The sequence below is a fragment of the Fringilla coelebs genome (genome assembly GCF_963513975.1).
Source record: "Fringilla coelebs genome assembly, chromosome: Z".
Lineage (NCBI taxonomy): Eukaryota > Metazoa > Chordata > Aves > Passeriformes > Fringillidae > Fringilla > Fringilla coelebs.
In genome coordinates, this window is record NC_140031.1 from 12,419,384 (window position 1) to 12,438,310 (window position 18,927).

General features: G+C 36.2%; 1 protein-coding gene across 2 annotated transcripts in view; it reads right to left on the minus strand.

The window, feature by feature from the left end:
* Positions 1-3,931: 3,931 nt before the first annotated feature.
* The window catches only part of NUP155 (nucleoporin 155), a 29,835-nt gene continuing 14,839 nt past the window's right edge, over positions 3,932-18,927 (minus strand). For both annotated transcript variants that reach the window (XM_084225171.1, XM_084225170.1), the window contains 19 exons: positions 18,041-18,100; positions 17,792-17,942; positions 16,891-16,957; positions 16,024-16,142; positions 15,717-15,820; positions 14,276-14,409; positions 12,328-12,519; positions 11,433-11,571; positions 10,644-10,779; positions 10,066-10,219; positions 9,710-9,814; positions 9,456-9,610; positions 8,890-9,019; positions 8,513-8,626; positions 7,924-8,044; positions 7,387-7,497; positions 6,461-6,597; positions 5,729-5,829; positions 3,932-4,497 (listed from right to left, as the gene is read on the minus strand). In XM_084225171.1, the coding sequence (XP_084081297.1) occupies positions 4,359-4,497; positions 5,729-5,829; positions 6,461-6,597; positions 7,387-7,497; positions 7,924-8,044; positions 8,513-8,626; positions 8,890-9,019; positions 9,456-9,610; positions 9,710-9,814; positions 10,066-10,219; positions 10,644-10,779; positions 11,433-11,571; positions 12,328-12,519; positions 14,276-14,409; positions 15,717-15,820; positions 16,024-16,142; positions 16,891-16,957; positions 17,792-17,942; positions 18,041-18,100 (2,369 nt within the window). In that variant the 3' untranslated portion in view covers positions 3,932-4,358. The remainder of the gene's footprint in view (positions 4,498-5,728; positions 5,830-6,460; positions 6,598-7,386; positions 7,498-7,923; positions 8,045-8,512; positions 8,627-8,889; positions 9,020-9,455; positions 9,611-9,709; positions 9,815-10,065; positions 10,220-10,643; positions 10,780-11,432; positions 11,572-12,327; positions 12,520-14,275; positions 14,410-15,716; positions 15,821-16,023; positions 16,143-16,890; positions 16,958-17,791; positions 17,943-18,040; positions 18,101-18,927) is intronic.

Consider the following 18,927-nt stretch of genomic DNA (forward strand, 5'->3'; position numbering starts at 1 on the left):
GAGCCGGGGCGCTGAGGGGGCCGGGCCCGCCGCCGGCCCCGCCGCCCCGCACTCCCCCCGCGCTGCCGCAGCTTCCGGGCCGGGCGGGCGCAGAGCGCAGCCGCAGCCCCGGTCCCGGCGCTCAGGGCGGGCCTTCCTGTGCGGCGCGGGCGGGCTCAGCGCGCCGCCGTTGGGAACCCCGGCATCGCTGAACAGGCCGGCTCGGCGAGGCGGTGGGAGCGTCGCTCGCCGCCCAGAAAGCCGCCGGCATCCTGGGCTGTATTGAAAGCAGCGTGGTCAGAAGTAGGGGATTCGGCCTCTGCTCTGGTGAGACTCCAGCAGAGTGGTGAGCGCTGCATCAGCTCTAGGGTCCCCCGCACGGCAAGGGCATTTAGAAAGAGTCCAAAGCGGCGCGGTGATATCAAAGCAGGAACACCTCTCCTATGAAGATAGGCTGGGAGAGCTGGGTTTGTTTAGCCTGGAGAAACTTCTGCAGAAACCTCATTGAGGCAAATCAGTACTTAACAGGAGCTTATAAAATAGAGGAAAATGGGACTTTTTGCAAGGGTGTGTAGGACAAAGAGGAATAGATTAAAACTAAGGGACAAGATTTACATTAGATGTTAGAAAGAAATTCTTTGAGAGGGGGGAGGGCATTGGCACAGGTCACCCAGAGGAATTGAAGATGCCCCAACCCTGGTAACACTGAACAGCCTGGTCTACTCGAAGGTATGAGGGGCTATGGCAGAGGGGCTGAACTATTTGATCTCTAAAATCCCTTCAAATTCAGATAATTTTTGGGTTCTGTGAACTCTCATATGTCAAGAAAACTGACTGTTGGGACTTGATGATCAACACAACTCCCTCAGTGGGGAAAACCAGACACCATGGATTGCCTGTGGCAACAGCCCACAGGGAACAGGGCACACGGCTGTGGCTGTGGGGGACAATTTGCATCAGCATCAGTATTTGGGGATGAGGAGCTGGAGACATAGCTGTAAGACACCAGCGTTCTCTATACAATTCAGGAATTACTGGAATTCAGGTTGTCCTGGTTTCAGCTGAGATAAAGGTAACTTTCTTCCAAGTAGCTGGTACAATGCTATGTTTTTGATTTAGCAGAACAGTGTTGATGACACACTGATGCTTCAGCTGTCGCACCATAGGTACTTACTTTATATAAAGGAGTTTTCAGTGCCCTGTGCTCTGCCACCGAGCAGGTACACAAAAGACAGGAGGGAGCACAGCCAGGAAGGCTGACGTGAACTGGTCAAGGGGATTTTCCACACCGTGGAACATCATGCTCAATATATAACCTGAGGGAGTTGGGTGGGAGGAACCCATCACTACTCAGGGACAGGCTGGGTACCAGTCAATCCATGATGAGCAATTGCATGATGTCTTACTTGTGTTTCTTGGTTTTATTCCTTTTTGTTACCTTTACTTTTTTTTCAATTATTAAATGGTTACGTCAACCTATGGATTTTACCTTTTTTCCAACTCCCCCTATCCTATGGAAGGGGGTGTGGGAATGAGAAGTGGCTGTGTGGTACTTGCTAAAGGGGGCTAAACCATGACAAGGTGAAAGACAAGTAGGGTAAGCTGTCACTATATTTTATCACCTTGAAGAAATACCCTTGATTTGCTTAAAGCAGCTATGTTTTGAAGCTCACCCTTGTTCCCACCTTATGCCACCTTTCCCTAATCACAGTCTGGCTTGAAAGCTACAGAACAAAAAAATAAAGATACATTGATAATGAGCAATGTTTCACATTTATGTTGGTCTGTTACTTCCCTGTGATTATCATCTTTCATTTCATCTACTGCATTAACCCACCCTTCTCCCCTCTGATCCCAGTTTTTTGCATACCTCCAAATTTAAATTGGGAAACAGAACATATCCTTTCTCCATCTGAGTAAAGCAAGTGTTATGAAAATAAAAGGTTATGTGTATACTGGAATTACCTGCTGTCATCTGAAAAATATCAGAGGTAATTTGTGATACACTGTGAAATACTACTACTTTGATAAATTTGCAATATTTCCAGAGGAATCCTTATTCCATTAACTGGAGAAAAAACAGAAGAGCTGTACTTCAAGTCTGTCATTTGTGTCTGTTCAAAACTTTTCAGTTATTTCTCCAAATCTGAAAATAGAAATCTGTTTAGTAATCCCAGATTACAGAATGTGGCTGAACACAACATATTTTTATGCAAATACTGAAATTTAGTTAAATATATCAGGCAAGACTTTGGACATTATTTGTGTGAACTGCACTAACAAGATCAGAGAAAATGCATGATATCCTTGATATAAAACATATCAAGGATAGTTACCTTTGCAGAAGGTAACTTCTAATACTTAAAGATCGTTTATTTTACATGGAGAGAAGCAAATATTTTCCCCAGGACACACAGGACTACTTCTATTTTAATACTTCTTAAATTTTTCTTAAACACTGACAAAAAAGAAAAGCTAATTCCAGTATTTCACCTCTTTTTTCATCTAAGGTAAAAAAAGAGCTGTATTTTAATTTTTATGTTACCTCAAGGAGTGTAGCTGCTGGCCTAAAATCACCAGAATGTATTTGGTAGTTGAGAGGGAAAGAAATGTACTTTAAGCAAAATTTTAGAGCAATCCTGTTTCATAGTAAAGGTGCTGTAGAGCACTCAGCATGTGAGAAGCAGCAGGATTGATGCCCTGGTTCTCCAGCACTTTTCATTCCTGTTGTCTGAACAAAGGCCCTTTGATGGGGGTCCCATGTCCTTGAGAGGCACTGGAAGGAACAGAGTGAAGCAATGAAAGCATGCTGGGCCCATAACCTAGAGGCTGATGGATTGAAACCCTATTCTAATGGGTTTTTTTGTTTTCCATGGAGTACAAGACCTAACAATCCCCAGGAGAAAAGAATTGGGCAAGGAAGGCTAGGGACCAGCATGGCAGATTAGGGAACTGCTGGTCAGACTAAAGGGAAATAAGTAAATACACAGATAATGGAAACTAGGATAGGTAACCTGGGAAGAGTATAGAGAAAGACTGGTTATGTAGGGATGAGGTGAGAAAGGCCTTCCAGAAGCTGGAACTGAACTGGCAAGGGACATAAGGAATAACAGGAAGGGCTTCTACAGGTATGTGAACTAGAAAATGAAGGTCAGAGAAGGTGTAACACCCCTGATAAACAGTGATGGAAAACTCTTAACGGATGAAGGCTGAGGTACTCATTTTTGCCAGTCTTCAATGGAAACTTGTCTTCCCACACCTCTTGAGTTGATGGACAGCAGGATGGCAACTAGGGGAGCTAAGTGCTTTCCACTGCAAAGGAAGATCAGGTTCATGATGACCCAAGGAACCTGAATTTACCTAAGTCTGTAGAACATGGTGAGATGGGTCCCAGGGTCCTGAGAGCATTGTCTGATTAGTTCCCAAGCCACTCTCCATAACTGAAAAGTCATGGCAGTCAAGTGAAGTCTCAGGTGACTGAAGAAAATGTATGCATCTTTAGAAAGAGAAGAAAGAACAACCCTGGGAACTACTAACCTGTTAACCTCCCCTCTATGCCTGGGACTATCATGAAACAGGTTCTCCTAGAAATTGTGCTGGGGCACCGGAGGACAGAGAGGTGATTTGGGACAATCAGCATGCATCACCAAGGGTAAGTCATGCCTGATCAACCTGGTAACCTTCATGACTGAGTGACTTCAACAGTGGACAAATGAAGGGATACAGATACTTGTCTGGACTTCTGTAAAGCCTTTCAGATGGTCCCCCACACATCTGTGTGAGATGCAGATGAGAAGCTGGACATGCCCCAGCCATGGCACTCATAGCCCAGAGAGCCAAACCTGTCCTGGGCTGCATCCAGAGCCCCGGGGGCAGCAGGGGAGGGAGGGGATTCTAGGTGGTATAAAATTTGGTGTTTGTGTGCACATAATAAATTAAAAATAGACAGAAGTAATTTTTTGACTTCTTTATTTGATTTTAACAGATACAACATATTAAAATGGAATAGGGGAAATAATTTGCTTTCCCCATTATGTAAGACAAAGAAAAAGAAAATATTTTTAAAATATTTTTTATCCCCATGGCAAAGATCACACAATGTATTTAATTCCAACAGTATAAAAAAAAAAGCTTTCTGTCGGTAAAAAACCTAGTAGTAGTAAAAGAAACTCCATTTGTCACATTTACATTCTACAATTTGTAGATACTTTTAGGAAGAGCATGAATACAGGCCACACATTTGATAACCATGGCAGGAGAAAATTCTCTCAGGATTTTCTTTCTGAGGATTTGTTCGTTCATAATTCAGTGCCAACATTGGAACCTTTATTTCAGTTTGTATTACCTGCACTAATGATTCTGTTCTAGTATTAGTCAAATCAGTGAAGCCGTTCTAACTTGGCCTGCAGAGATTTAAAATTCCCAATAGTAGTCTGCACCATTAGTGTGGGGCTCATAGACTGAAGTTCAACCAGGTAGCAACTAACAGCATCCAAACAAACATTTGTGAATCGTCGCCTGCAAAGAAAACACAGAACAATGAGCTCCTTTTTAATCCCATATCTCAGAATTCGTCTGAACTAGAACATGAGCATTCTTTTAGTTGCAATGGAATACTGTATCAGTAAGACATCTGTCACATACTTTTAAGTATTCAACTATTCATTTAGAGAAATTTATTTTTGAAATCTAATGCCTGTGACTAAGGCATAATAGGAAAATAAATGACCCATTACTATTTATCTGATATTAAATTTACACTATAAAAGCATGGTACAGTTTATAGCAATGTAAAATATTTAGATACTACTTTAGATATTATTATGGTCAATGTATAAGTTATTAATTTAGATAGCAGTTTAAATGTCTTAAATTATAATCAAATCTCAATTTATGTATTATTGAAATAGGTATTAAAATGAGACAACATTCACTAAAGTTCTAATAGAGTATTTAAATCAACCAACCATAAAAGAACACTAAAGTGATAAAAGATAGAAGTCAACTGTATGTGAACAGGGGATATTTATATGTATATTCTTCAAAAGAATCAGAAACATCGATGTTTAGAAGAGTTATCAAGACTTGGCCTAGTTCTGCTTTTTGTTTTTGAGACAAGGTAGCGCTGGCTGAAGTTCATATAGTCTATTCAAATAAAAATTGCCAAAACTAGAGGTGATATGCAGGGAACTTTTTCAAGTACTTAGCTATGTTTTTTGCTAGAAACTTTTTCAATTATTACACCTAAATTTCTTCCTAATGGGAACTAAGCTGAATTTTAGTCTTAGAGATTGATTCATCATCAACCTCTAATAAACAATTGGGGAAGATCCATCCCAGTGTTTAGTCTTCTCTTGGTCTTCTCTTTCGTAGAGTAACTCAAAGCTTCTAGAATTTGTACATGAAACAGTTCATTGTTTCAATCACAAAATGTCCAATTTTTGTTTTTCCCCCACTTTCACACATTGCAACAGACTTGTCTCAACTAGTCCTTAAAGTATATTGCCAAAAATCACAAAATAATCCGCTCAGTTCCTCAAGGATCTTCAGTGATGTGACAAAAATTACCTTTGTGGAAGTAGTTTATAAGGCAGACTTCTACACGTTTCTACCAAATGGTTTTGAATGACAAGTGTTAGGAATAAAATATTAAATTCACCCTAAAGAAGAAAAGCTTTGGGAATTGCTGAAGTGAAGTATTTTAGAATATTTTGTTTCACTATTCATTAGGATATAGCTATCCTTTTACCTCATAGGTACTCTGCTTGGATCCTGTACATATCCTGACAGTAATACGTGAATACACTCCAAGAGGTGCAAAGGCTTTTTCATTCTACTCCAATATGGATCCTAAAAAAAAAAAAAAAACCACCACAAAATATTAAGGACACAAATATTAAGGAGACAAGACAAAAAAAGGTGTCGTGTGTACAGGAATTGTCAGGTGTTATTTATTGTATCAAGAAAGTTAGATAAATAGGAATTCTACCTTAATTTATATTTAAGCCTACATTTAAACATTATTTCAAATTACATACATTGTAAATATACATAAATTTAACTCAGTTTTCCATTACCACAAAGTCAAACTTCTTTGTAAATTGCATTAATGGATCAGACAAGATATAGTAATACAACAAATTTTAATCATTATTAGGAAAGAAATAAAATTAATATAATCAATATATGCTGTTCTTCTGCAACAGAAGAATTCTAATCCTATTTCATCCTAAACTAGCTCCAGGTGAACTAAAAAAATTATCAAATTTCCTCATTATGCTCTGGTACTGAAATGAATAAAATCCACAGATTTTATTCGCCGGGAGAAAATGCAGCTTTTTAAAAGTCTCTGAGTAAAGAAAGCAAAGCTTTGAATGTATAGTTTGCTAAATCCTTCCTTATATTATTTCATGTTTCTCATTAAAGAGAGACCTTGACAATAGTTGAACACAGAATTTTTATTTTGTGCTATTTTCCTTACCCGTGCTTTGAACAGCTGGTCATACACTTCAAGCAGCCTTGGCAATGGCACTCCAATTTCTTGCATGGTGTATGTTACAAAACCTACATCCCAGTTCAAAGTGCAGACTTGTTGCTCTAGAAACTGCACTAGAAAATCTGGGGGATATAAACAAGGGAACATTTAGATTCCAACTTGTTACTTGGAGTCTAGAAAACAAAGGCATTTAGAAGTCATTTACTATCAGCAGTGCACGGCAGGGAGTACTCATACTTAGTACTTTGTTACCATTTTGCCTTGCAACTATGCTGTTAAGAAAAATTCATTAACTTTTGTTTCTACACAAAACACATACTATGACTACATTTACTAGAATGGCTAGAAAAACTACTGAAGCTTGTTTAAGTGCCTGTAACAATTAACAGTGTATTGGTCAGAACTAAATGTTCATATTTAATGTCAGTCAGCACATTATTTTAGTATTATAAAATAAATAAAGATTTACTGCTGAACAATATATTTGCCTGATTTTTATATAATAGCACACTGTCAAAACATATGAGCATCAGCAAAGCAGAAATTCTACAAACAATACAGAAATCTCCTGAATAACTTTCAGAATCTACCCCTTCAGATGGCAGATGGTTCATACAGAATTTCAAGAGACAGCAGGTAAACGTGCTTGCTTAAAATCTTAAATCTATAAATACATATTTTTTACTTTGTGCTTTGATGCAAACACACTTTACTACTTTCTAAAATGGGATCTGTACAGCCATTCAAAAGTAACTGCTGCTGCCATCTAAACTTCATTTATTTCCCATTTCATTTAAGATTATAAAACGAAAAACATTTCTTAGTTTAAAACTTTTCTAAGAGTCAAAAAAAAAGCTGAAACCCATCCATCAAACATATATGCTTATTTACTATGCAGGCTAACAACTTGCCTAAAGGAAAGTAGCGAGGTGTGCCAGCATAGATCTTTCCAAGCAACGCCAACTTCAGACAAAGCGCTTGCATTCTGTCAGCAGGGCTCAGAGAGACACTGTCACTCAACTCTGGAAATTAAAACAAAACACTTAAGAGAGAACTTCAGGAAATGTCCCATATTTATACAAAATGATGTGACACTGAGGCACCGAAATTTATAAATAATACATGAAAATCTTACACTCTTGTCAACAAAAAAATCAGCACATGGAAGTAAAAATACAACCTTTTCTGGTGTGTTTGCATGTACATTTTTAAATTTTTATGCTTCTGTGAAAACCACATTCCAGAACCCCACAACAAACCTCACTACCAACACAGCTTTTCCCTTAGATCTCTGATCAATGTTGCTAGCACAATGGTAAACTTGAGCCCAAAAACCAAGGGGGAAAAAACCCCCAAACAATCAAGACCAACAGAAACAGAGAGAGAATGACTAACTCATGATAAAGGATGGAGAGATCATCACAACTGCTACTCCATTAAAACATTACCTTTTTCAATGACTTCTTGCCAGAGAGTTTGCACCAAGATAGGATCAGAATGACCTGCACAATGTATAATTGCAAGCTTACACTCTGAGAGCTTAAAAGGGTCAGCAAATTCTCCATACAGCTGAAAGAAAAATTACCAAGCTTTACTTTTCATACAGAATCAAATTAAATCTTAAACATCAGTTCTTTCTTATTTTGGCTGACAGACTAGTAAATATGCAATGTAACTGTTGTCAACCACTAATTTTTTTTTGCTACATTTAGTTTCATTTTCTAGATACAACACTAAATTTTATACGAATTTGAAAAGAAAATTTAATTTTCCATTAATTTTTTCTATGAGTGAAGAAGATTGAGACATCATAATGAAGATAAACATGTGAAAGAAATTAAAATATTAAAAGTGAAAGTATTATCCGTACTATTATTAAACTACAAAAAATTACAGTCCAGGGTAAGAGACATTCTGACACCAGGAATGATAATTGCCTATTACTCTTCCTAGTCAATACAGAATCCTTCTTTGCAAAACATTTTTTCTCACCAAAATTTGATAAACTGGACTTTAACACAAGGAAATTTCAATCACCTTAGTTATATCCATCAGCTCAGCATCAAGCTGGGAGATTGCATCTTGTACTGAAGAATGATGGGAATACTGCCGCTGTAATGTTTCTTGTATTTGAAGCTGAATCCTTGCAACCTTGTTTAAGAGGAAAATACAGTATTTCAAGATTGAATTAATTTAATCATTGTTTTAAAATACACCCAGAATTAACTTTAGCTTATTTAAATGTAGAAATATTGCTGCTTTACATCTTTAAGTCTATTTTCATCTCCCTAACTTTGCAGGATAAAAGCAAAGAAATCCTTTTATACAGAACTGGTAATAGAACTGTTACATGCCAATGAGACAAAGTGAAATAATGCATTTACAGTGTAACTTAGATTAATATTTTTTCTTACTTCCATTTTCTCTTCTAGTTCATGTAGGAATTCACCATCTGCAGCTAAAGAGGATATGGCAGTGGAACTCTTGGCACTCAAAATGGCACGTGCAATGTATTCAAGTCGCTGCTGAAGAGAAATTTCTGTGCTGCAAAATAAATGTTCATAATAAAATGAATACTTAATAGAATATTTGAGGGTTAGTTATTTTCTAGCCAGATTCTGGGAAGTAATATGTGCCTTTTACAGATTTTACTAAATCATGCATGACACAATCGAACCATGTAACCACATCATTGCTGAAGGGTCAGTTCTAGTGTACCTCTCAATAAGAACTAGCTGCTTAATAAGTTATAATTACAGAAAATACATTGCAAAGTAATGTATAATACAAAAATAAACATTATCATTGACTTCCAATAATTGGCTACACTTAAAGCTAACACATCCTATTTTTATTTTTATTTTTTTTTTAGAAAACCTCCTTTTTAAAAAGTACTTACACAAAAGGTTTTGATTTTGTTTTTTTCAGTTTTTCTCGAGTTACCTCAATATATATACAATAGATCACATGTAATTCATACCTATGGAGGTCAGCCAACTTAGCCAAAACTCTGGCAGCATTACTAAAATTTCTGTTTTTTTCAAAGTATCTCCAGAGTAAATCCATATAGCGGACTTTGTTTTGGTCAATCTTGGTCATCCGCACCAGGTAGGGCTCCAAAAAGGGGGCAGTAACCTGCAGACATCAGAAAGATGACAGTTATACTCTTGCTCTTCCCTGCCTTTTAAAGCATTATTACCTCTCCCTGTGTTCACTGTGTATAGACAAGCTCACCTGTAACAGCTTGTCCGCCAAGTCAGCTTGTATCAACCAATTGTAAAGTGCAATACTGAAGAGCTCATCTGTTGAACGCTGAGCCAGCTTTAACATTTGTTCAAACTAAGGGAAGAAAAGGTCAGAACTGCTATTAAAGAAGTGGTTACATTACTTTAAGTCCTGAATTACCATGAAACAATACTTAAATTCACATTATTTACGTATCATAATTTCCATAATTTCAATATTGAGGCCAATTCATGACAAACCTTTACTTCATTAAACTACTTCATAATTATAATAATAAATTCTAGACCCCTTCAAATCACAGTGTTTTCTGGAGTGTAGTCATGACTTTTTTGTGAGTTTCTTACATGATGTCCAGCTTCTTCATTGCTTAACATGTTGGGGTCAGATGACAGCAGTGGTGGACCTGGCTTTTTGGGTACACTAGGAGACTGAGGAGCAGCTTTACTTTGATTTACTAACTCTTGAAGTGTGTCAGTGATACACTTGTAGCTGTTCAATCTGTAAACAGAGCAAAAAAAAAAAAAAGCCTCATAATTTTCATTGCAATTGTCCATAAAAGTTTTCTCAAGTGTGTTACTGTATGCCTCTGTAGTCAGTTACTAAGATTTAAAGATTATTGTCAGCTTATTGTCAGCTGGATGTCACAATCCAGTTTGTTCTTATTCATCTTTTTAATAAGTTTTTCTGTAGTGTTCTGATCACAATATTTTCTGCATCTATTACTCCCTGTTTCAGATCAAGTTGTTGCCATATTAATCATAATCAAGGGGGAGCATGATGGACGTAAATATTTATATCGTGTCCCTTATCATAAAATGCTTGTTTATTATTACCCTGCATTCCTTCCCTAAAAGAGCTACTTTCCCAGTCACTTGAAATAAAGCATTCCATTTAATTGTCACAAATTATCCTGAAAACTTGCCTTTCTTGAAAAGCTTGGAGTCCAACAACATCTTCTTCTGGTTCTCCATTTTTATAGAAATGAAGGCCAAGACCTTGGGGATCTTTCTTTTCAGCAGCTGTAAGAGAGAGCTCTACTACTCCCTCATAGAAACGCACTATGAAAAATCAAAACAAGTATCACTGTTGATTATCGTATTAAATTCACAACAAAATGACAAGTGGCATCAAACATTTCTCAAGCAAATGCTACACTATTCACTCTGGTCAATATAATTTAAAATCTACACCTGTTCCCACCCTGTGGCATTTATATGCAAATTTGAAGTTAAAATACTAAGTTACACAGAAGTTACACAGAATGTCCTTCACAATATATAATACTGTACAGAGGCCCATTTCTTAACTGTTATATAATTTAAATGTATATGTACCTGATATACTGCACTAATTAAGATTCAGAATCATCTTTCAAACAGTGTATTTTGTATAAAAGGTATCTGTAACCCTCTGCTTACATAGAACCTAGTGAAATATTTCAACCACATATATGAAACAAATGGACACTGCAAAATGAAATAAATACATGGGACTATTATAATATAGAAATGATTTCTTGGTTGGCTTGTTAAATCTAGCAAGGCTTTGAAAAAGAAAAGGCAGGCACATTTTAATTTAAAGATTTATTAAGCAATTGTTTATGGTAAAAAACTACAAAACTAAGTTGAAAGTTAGCAAACAAAGCAAAGAGAATACATGGTATGAAAGCATACCATGAAATTATTCAGCATGATCAGTGACTAGCTCTTACCCTGCCTGTACTGCGCACAAACATTAGCAAGGTCTACTTGATTGCTGATCTTCTGGTACTCTTTCAGTGACTCCCTCAGCATCTTCTCTTTTTCCATTTTGCTTTGAGCTTGTCGAGATCGCTGAAGAAGTTCATTTGCCTAAAAACAAATGAAAAATGGAAATTATTAACATGAGCACATCATGAACAGATCATGGATACTGTTCATGAGCTATTACTCTAAATTTCAAAGCTGAAACAGAAGAAAGACCATCCTCTCAAAAGCATTCTCTGGTCACTAAGTTTCCAGCAGAAAGGTTACAATAGCATTAGAAGAACTGAAGATTTAACCAACTGGTTTCCTATTCTCTCCTCACCAGTTACTTGTTTCAAATTTATTTGAAAAGCTTCAAAGACCTAAGTTCTTAAACACAATTGTATGTCACAAATTCCAGTAAACTGTGGAATGGACAAAACCCAAGATACTATGCTGAGAAAGACTGGAATGAGACAACATTTAATCAACATAAAGAAGACAAAGTTAAGATCAGAGATAAGTTTAGAGTTAACAGATTACAAAAATAACTGCAAATGCATCAAATAATTTTTGTGTAATGTTCAGTATTAATCAATTAAAAGATGAAAATATGCCCACATCATGACTTTATCTTCTGCTTCTGAAACTACTTGAGAATAATAACAATAACAATAATAATAATAATAATAACAATAACAATAACAATAATAATAATAATAATAATAATAATAATAATAATAATAATAATAATAATAACAATAATAACAACAACAATAACAACAACAACAACAACAACAACTTACAAGCTGTCCAATGTATCTCATTTGTGTATGTTCTCAAGTTGTGTTTGGGTGCTGTAAAATCTGGAAGTGCACTTACCTTTGAACACACAGCATCATCAGTGCTATAAAGAAGAGGGCAGATATCTTGCAAATGGGCAATGATTCCATCCACAGCTGCATTATCTCTGATGTAGCAGTTTATAAGAGAGGCAATGAGTGCTCCAGTCAACTCCCTATCTCTAATCACCAAGTCTTTAAAAGCAGTAACCTTTAGCTGTTCTTGAAGTTCCTGAAGATGAAACAAAATTTTATTAGTTTACCAAATCTTTTACTTGACCCTGTTCAGAAATGTCTGAATGTTCCAGCAGCAAAATTAACATTTCTAATAATTAAAAACATACAAAACTTCAATTACTACAATGTACAGCATAGAAATATGTTGTATTAAATACACATTTTATAGCAAAATAAAAATAATAAAGCAAGGGCTACTACTAAAGGCCTTGCTGGATACCTGAGGACAGTGAAAACTCCACTTAACAGATTGCTCCGCCATCTTCACTCTATGTCCCCCTGTTTCAGATCTCTGACAGTAAGAGCGGAATTAGCAGTTCCTTTCCATTCACAGGCACTGTCAGACTGCATACTCTATGAGACTGTCAAAGTTTTTAATATTCAGAACAATAAAAATGACAGACTCAATAAAAGCAGGAGTTCAGAAAGTTCGAGGTCTGAACTCATTATGCTTTTTAAGATTAAATTACACTGAAGTTTTCTAATTTTTTAAAATTTATTGTGAATATTTGCGTACATAGTTGCCAATAGGATCTAGGTAGTGTCTACAGATGATACTAAAAGCATGATAATACAGCTACAAAAACTCTAAAGCTACTGAAGACAAAGGAAAACTTTTTTTGTTAGACAGTTAGTTAGCTCCTTGTTCAACAAAAATAAAAGTTGCACAACGCTCCCCAATGCAACACTGTGAAGAGCAACAGCTTCTGTGCCTCTGTAAGGCTTTGAAATTATTTTTTTTTTGTGAATAAAAACTACAACGTCTCAAATAATCCTATCAAGTTTTAGGACAAAACACCCAGTATTCAAATTAATAGCTTTTTTCAATGGTTGGCTGCGAATTCAACATTAGCAAAGGGTGCACAGCAGTAGCAGCACCCTTTCCTCTACAAGTTTCCTTCTTTACAAACCAGGAGCCTGAAAGTACTGGGATCATATAGCCTGGAGGCTTAGAGGGCAATGTGTGGGATCTTACTAATATTGTTGAGGAAGTGTAAGGAATGCAGAGTCAGGTTTTTCTTAGCGGTAACCAGTAATAGGACACTGCACAATGGTGAAAAATTGAAGCAAAGGAAGTTACACCTGAATGGAAGAGAGATCTTTCTTGCTCTAGAGGTGGTTCAACACTGGAATGGGTTGCTCAGAGACACTGTGGAGTTTTCAACTTTAAAGATATTAAAATCCTTACTGGATACAGTCCTGGGCAATCTGCTCTAATTGCCCCTGCTTTGAGAGTCAATTAGGTTATTACCCCTAATGCAAAGGGGACAGATGATCTCCAGTGGTTCCTTCTAACCTCAGCTGTTCTGTGGTACTTTCTGGTACCCTACTTACACAGAAGAGCAAGGACTTTATTACCATATTGTTCTCCATCTCTCACCAAGATTAAGGCAAAGAGTGAATTCCACTTGGCTGGAATAGCTGGTCTATTTTTTTCAGAACATTTTGCAGAACATGCTTAAGGTAAAAAACCAGTAATTTATAAACAAGACTCAGTATTAACTATCAATAAAAGTAGAAAATTTTATTGTTAATGACGCTTCCAATTGCATAAAATTGAGTGATTATGTCAATACTACATGTCAGTCTCTTAAACATTTGTGACCACATATAAGAAAATTTGTGTGTGGCTTAAAATTCATATGTTTCTCAATTAATTTAAGTAATTGTCCTTTGGGAATACTTAGGTAGCAAAAGAAATTTCAGGTGATTAGTACAAACAAATTAAAATTGTAATATCCAGATCTTACCTTCTGAAGCTCACCTACAGCAACACTGAATTGGTGCTCACATAGCAACTTCCATAAAGCTAGTGCCTGGCAGGTTTTGCGAACAAGCTGCTGGATGCCTTGAAGTGAAGTCTTCTCAGTTAGTTGTGCCTCAGCTGAAAAAGCAGAGACTGTCAGCAGGTAACTGTTCCATCTATTTCAAATAAGCATTTAAGTTTTTGAGGTTTTTAGGTAACCATCTCCTTAACTTTCTATCTTTTTTTTCTCTTCCATTGTTGATTAATGCTGCCTAGCTGTCTTGGGAGATAAATGCCATGTTAACACTGCCCCAAAACAAATAACCCTCTTTTAACATTTATTTCCAACTACGCAACAAAGGAATCATACTCTCTGAAAAACAAGTATGGTTTGCTGTGCACTAGATTTACATCAGTCTTAAATTTTTACTTTTGTTTCAAAAATAAGTATTATAAATATATTTCTGCAGAATATAAAAGAAATCAAATTAAACCTATACATATTCCCTTTTTGTTTGATTACCTGTATTGTAGAGAAAACAATTACAATAACAGCTGTGGTCAATACTGTCTACACTATCTTTAAAGCAACAACTACTCCAAAAACTACTTCTGTCTTCTTAAAGATAGCACTTTAAGATCACAGAACATTTAAATCTGGTAAGATGTATTACATAAACTGAAAGGATAATGTTTTCATACTTATAACATAGGCAGAACATAATTGCAACAATTTATGTGTTTACTTTTGAGTGTTTACACTTCACAAACGAAGTTAAAAATAACTACATTGTGTCATTCAGCGATCTCGAAAGGATTGATGAACTCAGTAAAGAATAAAAATAAAAAAATAAAATTATTAAAGGTCTACCAAATCCTACATAGTGACTTACAGAAAATGTTTATATTTACACTATTAAAAGGCCAAGATTACAGACACGTGAACCACAAACATTCTCAATTCCATATATGCAGTAACAACATTTCCCAACTTGCCTGCAAGCGCTGGGCAAAAGCTGCACTACAAGAAGACAAGAATTCAAATGGGCTGTGTAACAGACCTCATATTTCTAAACAAAGTTTTGTAGACATTTAAATGACTGTACCTTTGGAAACCTGCACTACAGTAGTTTTTTAACATGACATCATGCTCGCTGATCTCATAAAATAACTGCTTAGTAAATGCTATCTTGTAAATATAAATGGTTGTGCAGCTACTAAGTACTGTAGTGAGGACATGAAACAAACATCCATAATGGAGAACATTAGGAAGGGAAAAAAGGAGACAGGTAAGAGTGCAAAACAATGGACAGTGGCATGATATTTAACATAAAACTTGTGCACAAAAAAGGCCTTTTTATTCAGTGATTTCACAAGAAAAGTGAGAAAGGCAACATTCAAATGCACCATTCCTTGACACTTTCTGTTCAAAACCAATTACATACCATGATATTTCCTCTGGAGTTCTTGCTGGACTTGCTGAGAACTTCCACCATCAGGCCGCATAAAACCCAGGAGTCTCTGTTGTAGATTGGCTGGTGTGCTGAAACTGCAATTTAAAAAACCCCAAAAAACACTATTATGATTACAAATACCAAATCCTTTAAAGATGAATGTAAGAAACTCATTTTTAGCATCTGAATGTTGCAGATGGAGACAATACAAACAGTTCAACTCAGGAAAACACCTATGGTAGTTTTTCAAAAGCTGGACATTAAACACCACATGTAAATTAACCACAATTAATAATACCTTGGGTTTCCAAGTGCTCCTACTGTAGCAAACTGTGAATTTCTATCCAAAAATTCTTGTAAACCTTTTAGTTCTTGTAGCACACATTCCAGCATACGGGATGGAACACTGCTTTCTATCTGCAAAAGAAAGCAAACTTCTTTACAGAAAGCTGGGTTTTCACACTTCTTTTTCAAAAAATAATTCAACTTTAAGCTAACATCACTGAAAAGACAAATAAGAGGGTACAACAAATAAATTGTATGCTAGTAACAGATCACTAGAACACAAGATAATTATATCACATTCATTGAGGCAGCATACATGTGAAAAGGCAGACATGCTACTTTCTTTGCCCCCCTGATAACTAAATCAGCTATGCTTTACTACTTCCAACTCTAAGCTAGAACAAGGATTGAGCACTGGATTCTATTAAAAACCACAGCCAGAAAAGATTTTATTTTCATCATGGACAAAAAATGAAACAGCAAGATGTTTGTTAGGTAAATGATGATAATTTTTTATGTCCTTCCACAACTGCAGTGACTAACCCAAATCAGTAAAGCATTTTATTTTCAGGGTTTGTCTGGACGGAGCATGCAGAAACCCTAAGTGGGTATAAAGGAAGTGACATCAGTAAAGGTGGAGAAAACTGGCCATTGCCTATTATTAGCAGAGATTAAATTAGTTTGGTTTCTTAGAAAGCACTATTTAAAATAATAGCTTCAAAAGACAACTAATTACCGGTTAAGAGCTCACCACTTAAGAAAACAATGACATTGCAAATGATGGGTTTTGTACCAAACAGTTTATAACTAAGAATGGAAGTTTAAAAGGATTTAAATACTAAAAGAAACTTTTAAGAACACAGAAAAATCTTTTACATACTGCAACAATTTCTCGATTGCCACTTTTGAAAACTCTCTCCACAACTATACTGCCATCCCAAATATTTCTGCAAAACAAAACAAAAGCCAAGTTATTTAACCAAGTATTTCTGTAAGTATTCTATGTACAATTTCTTGAAAAAGAAATGGTAAAACTTTGAAGCTAAAAGTCCAAAATAAGGATTAATTTTGGATTAAAAAAAATCCTAAAAACTAGCTATTATATAATAATGAATAGTGCAGGTATAAATAATTATCGAAATTCCAGATCTAAAAACTTTAATTAAAATTAAATTTGACGCTTTCACATACTATAGATGAATATAATTCCCTGGAAATACAGTACAAACAAACAAGTCTCATAACAAAAATTTCTTTCCCAGTCAGCATGGAGAGAGATCACCAACATATGCAGAACTCCGTTCTTGCTTGGGTTGTTTAGGGCTCAACTTCCAAGGTAACAGAATCTTTAGTTATGCTTCATTGCTCTGACTTCTGATTCTGACTAAACATTCTTCATAGAAATTACTTAAAGATAGCACTTTGATCTTTTAAGTCCTTCTGCATTTCTGTTTCGTCCCTCAGTAGGAGTTTAAAACACACAACTCATACGTTTGAAAAATAAACCTAGAGATTTCAGAGTTCTGTTAATGTACTTGATTTCAGGCTCAGTACCTAAGCAGCTTTCCTGCCCTAGGCATTCACTGAATGTACTATTATTAAAAGAGATGCAAAACCAACATAGTATATAGACAGGTATTTCATAAATGCAACATTAAAATTTACTAATTTCCAATTTAAAGGCTATTAATATAGAATGCACCACCTACATGCATCTATTAGTGCAAAGAAAAGCTATAAAACAAATTGAGTGACAGAATCTCTTTTTACAAAGACCTCACCCTATAATCCGGGCAAAGTATATGCAGATGCCATTGTGTCTTCCAGAAAATACTATCTCGGGACCCATCATTCCACTAATGGATGTACCAGGGTGAGACATGGAATTTCCAGGAGGATAAATGGGAGTTGACATAGCAGGAGGTTGTAAACCTAGGGTAAAAATAGATAAATAATACTCATTTCAATGCCAATGAAAAAGCCTTAAAAACTTAAAAATTAATAAATAAAAATGGAGAAGAAGGTGTTACCTTGCCCAGATGTCAAAATGCTAGGATTAGAATATGGACTATCAACAGTCAAAGGGGTACCTAAGAAGGCAAAAGAAATAAAGGTAAGGCTGTGGAACACAATCCAAAACTGCCCCCTCCCAAATCTATGTCATAAAGTATCTGTGCAAAAGCAGCAAAGTTGTTAAATCAAATACTTTCCATGTTTTGTTTATAGTAAAGTATCAAACTGCATTCACTTCTTATCAACCAACACTCCCCAAGTCAAATAAATGGATCTACTTCCTTCAAGAGCAGTTGAAGCAGCATTTTCTTTCCAGCATTCATATGTTAATTTTTTGCACACCATCTGTTGTCTGCATTGGATGCAATATTATCCACATACGTTTTGCTGTTCCCCGCCTTCTGAATGCTGAACACTGGTAATATTACTTTTCATTTTTATGTGGGGCAGATGTAGAAACACTACAGCAACACTGCTAACTCAAAGCACTAAGTCCTGAGACTGTCCACAGCCTCAAGTTCAGCCATGAATGCTCCATCTCTTCCTGCAAATTATGTCTCATTAGCTAACTTAAGACCTCAGAATATCAGGAGCATGTGTGACCATCTACAAAAATGTCTCCATACCATTAGCAAACAAGGTGATGTATCACAGAAAAGGAAAGAAAAACTGGCACTCTGAAAATTTGGCTTTTACTAAAGGATACAGTTTTGCCTTATTTGCAACAGTTCTCTCAACTTGGCAAATCACAACAGCACAGAGGATAACACAGTGTCAATACATTCTCAGAGCACATTGTCATGTGCGCTAAAGCAAAGCACAAAATCGCAGAAAAGCAGCATGCAAACGCATTGCTAGACTTTCAACAGTGGGAAAAAGATGGAAATGGCACCTGGCCTTTTAA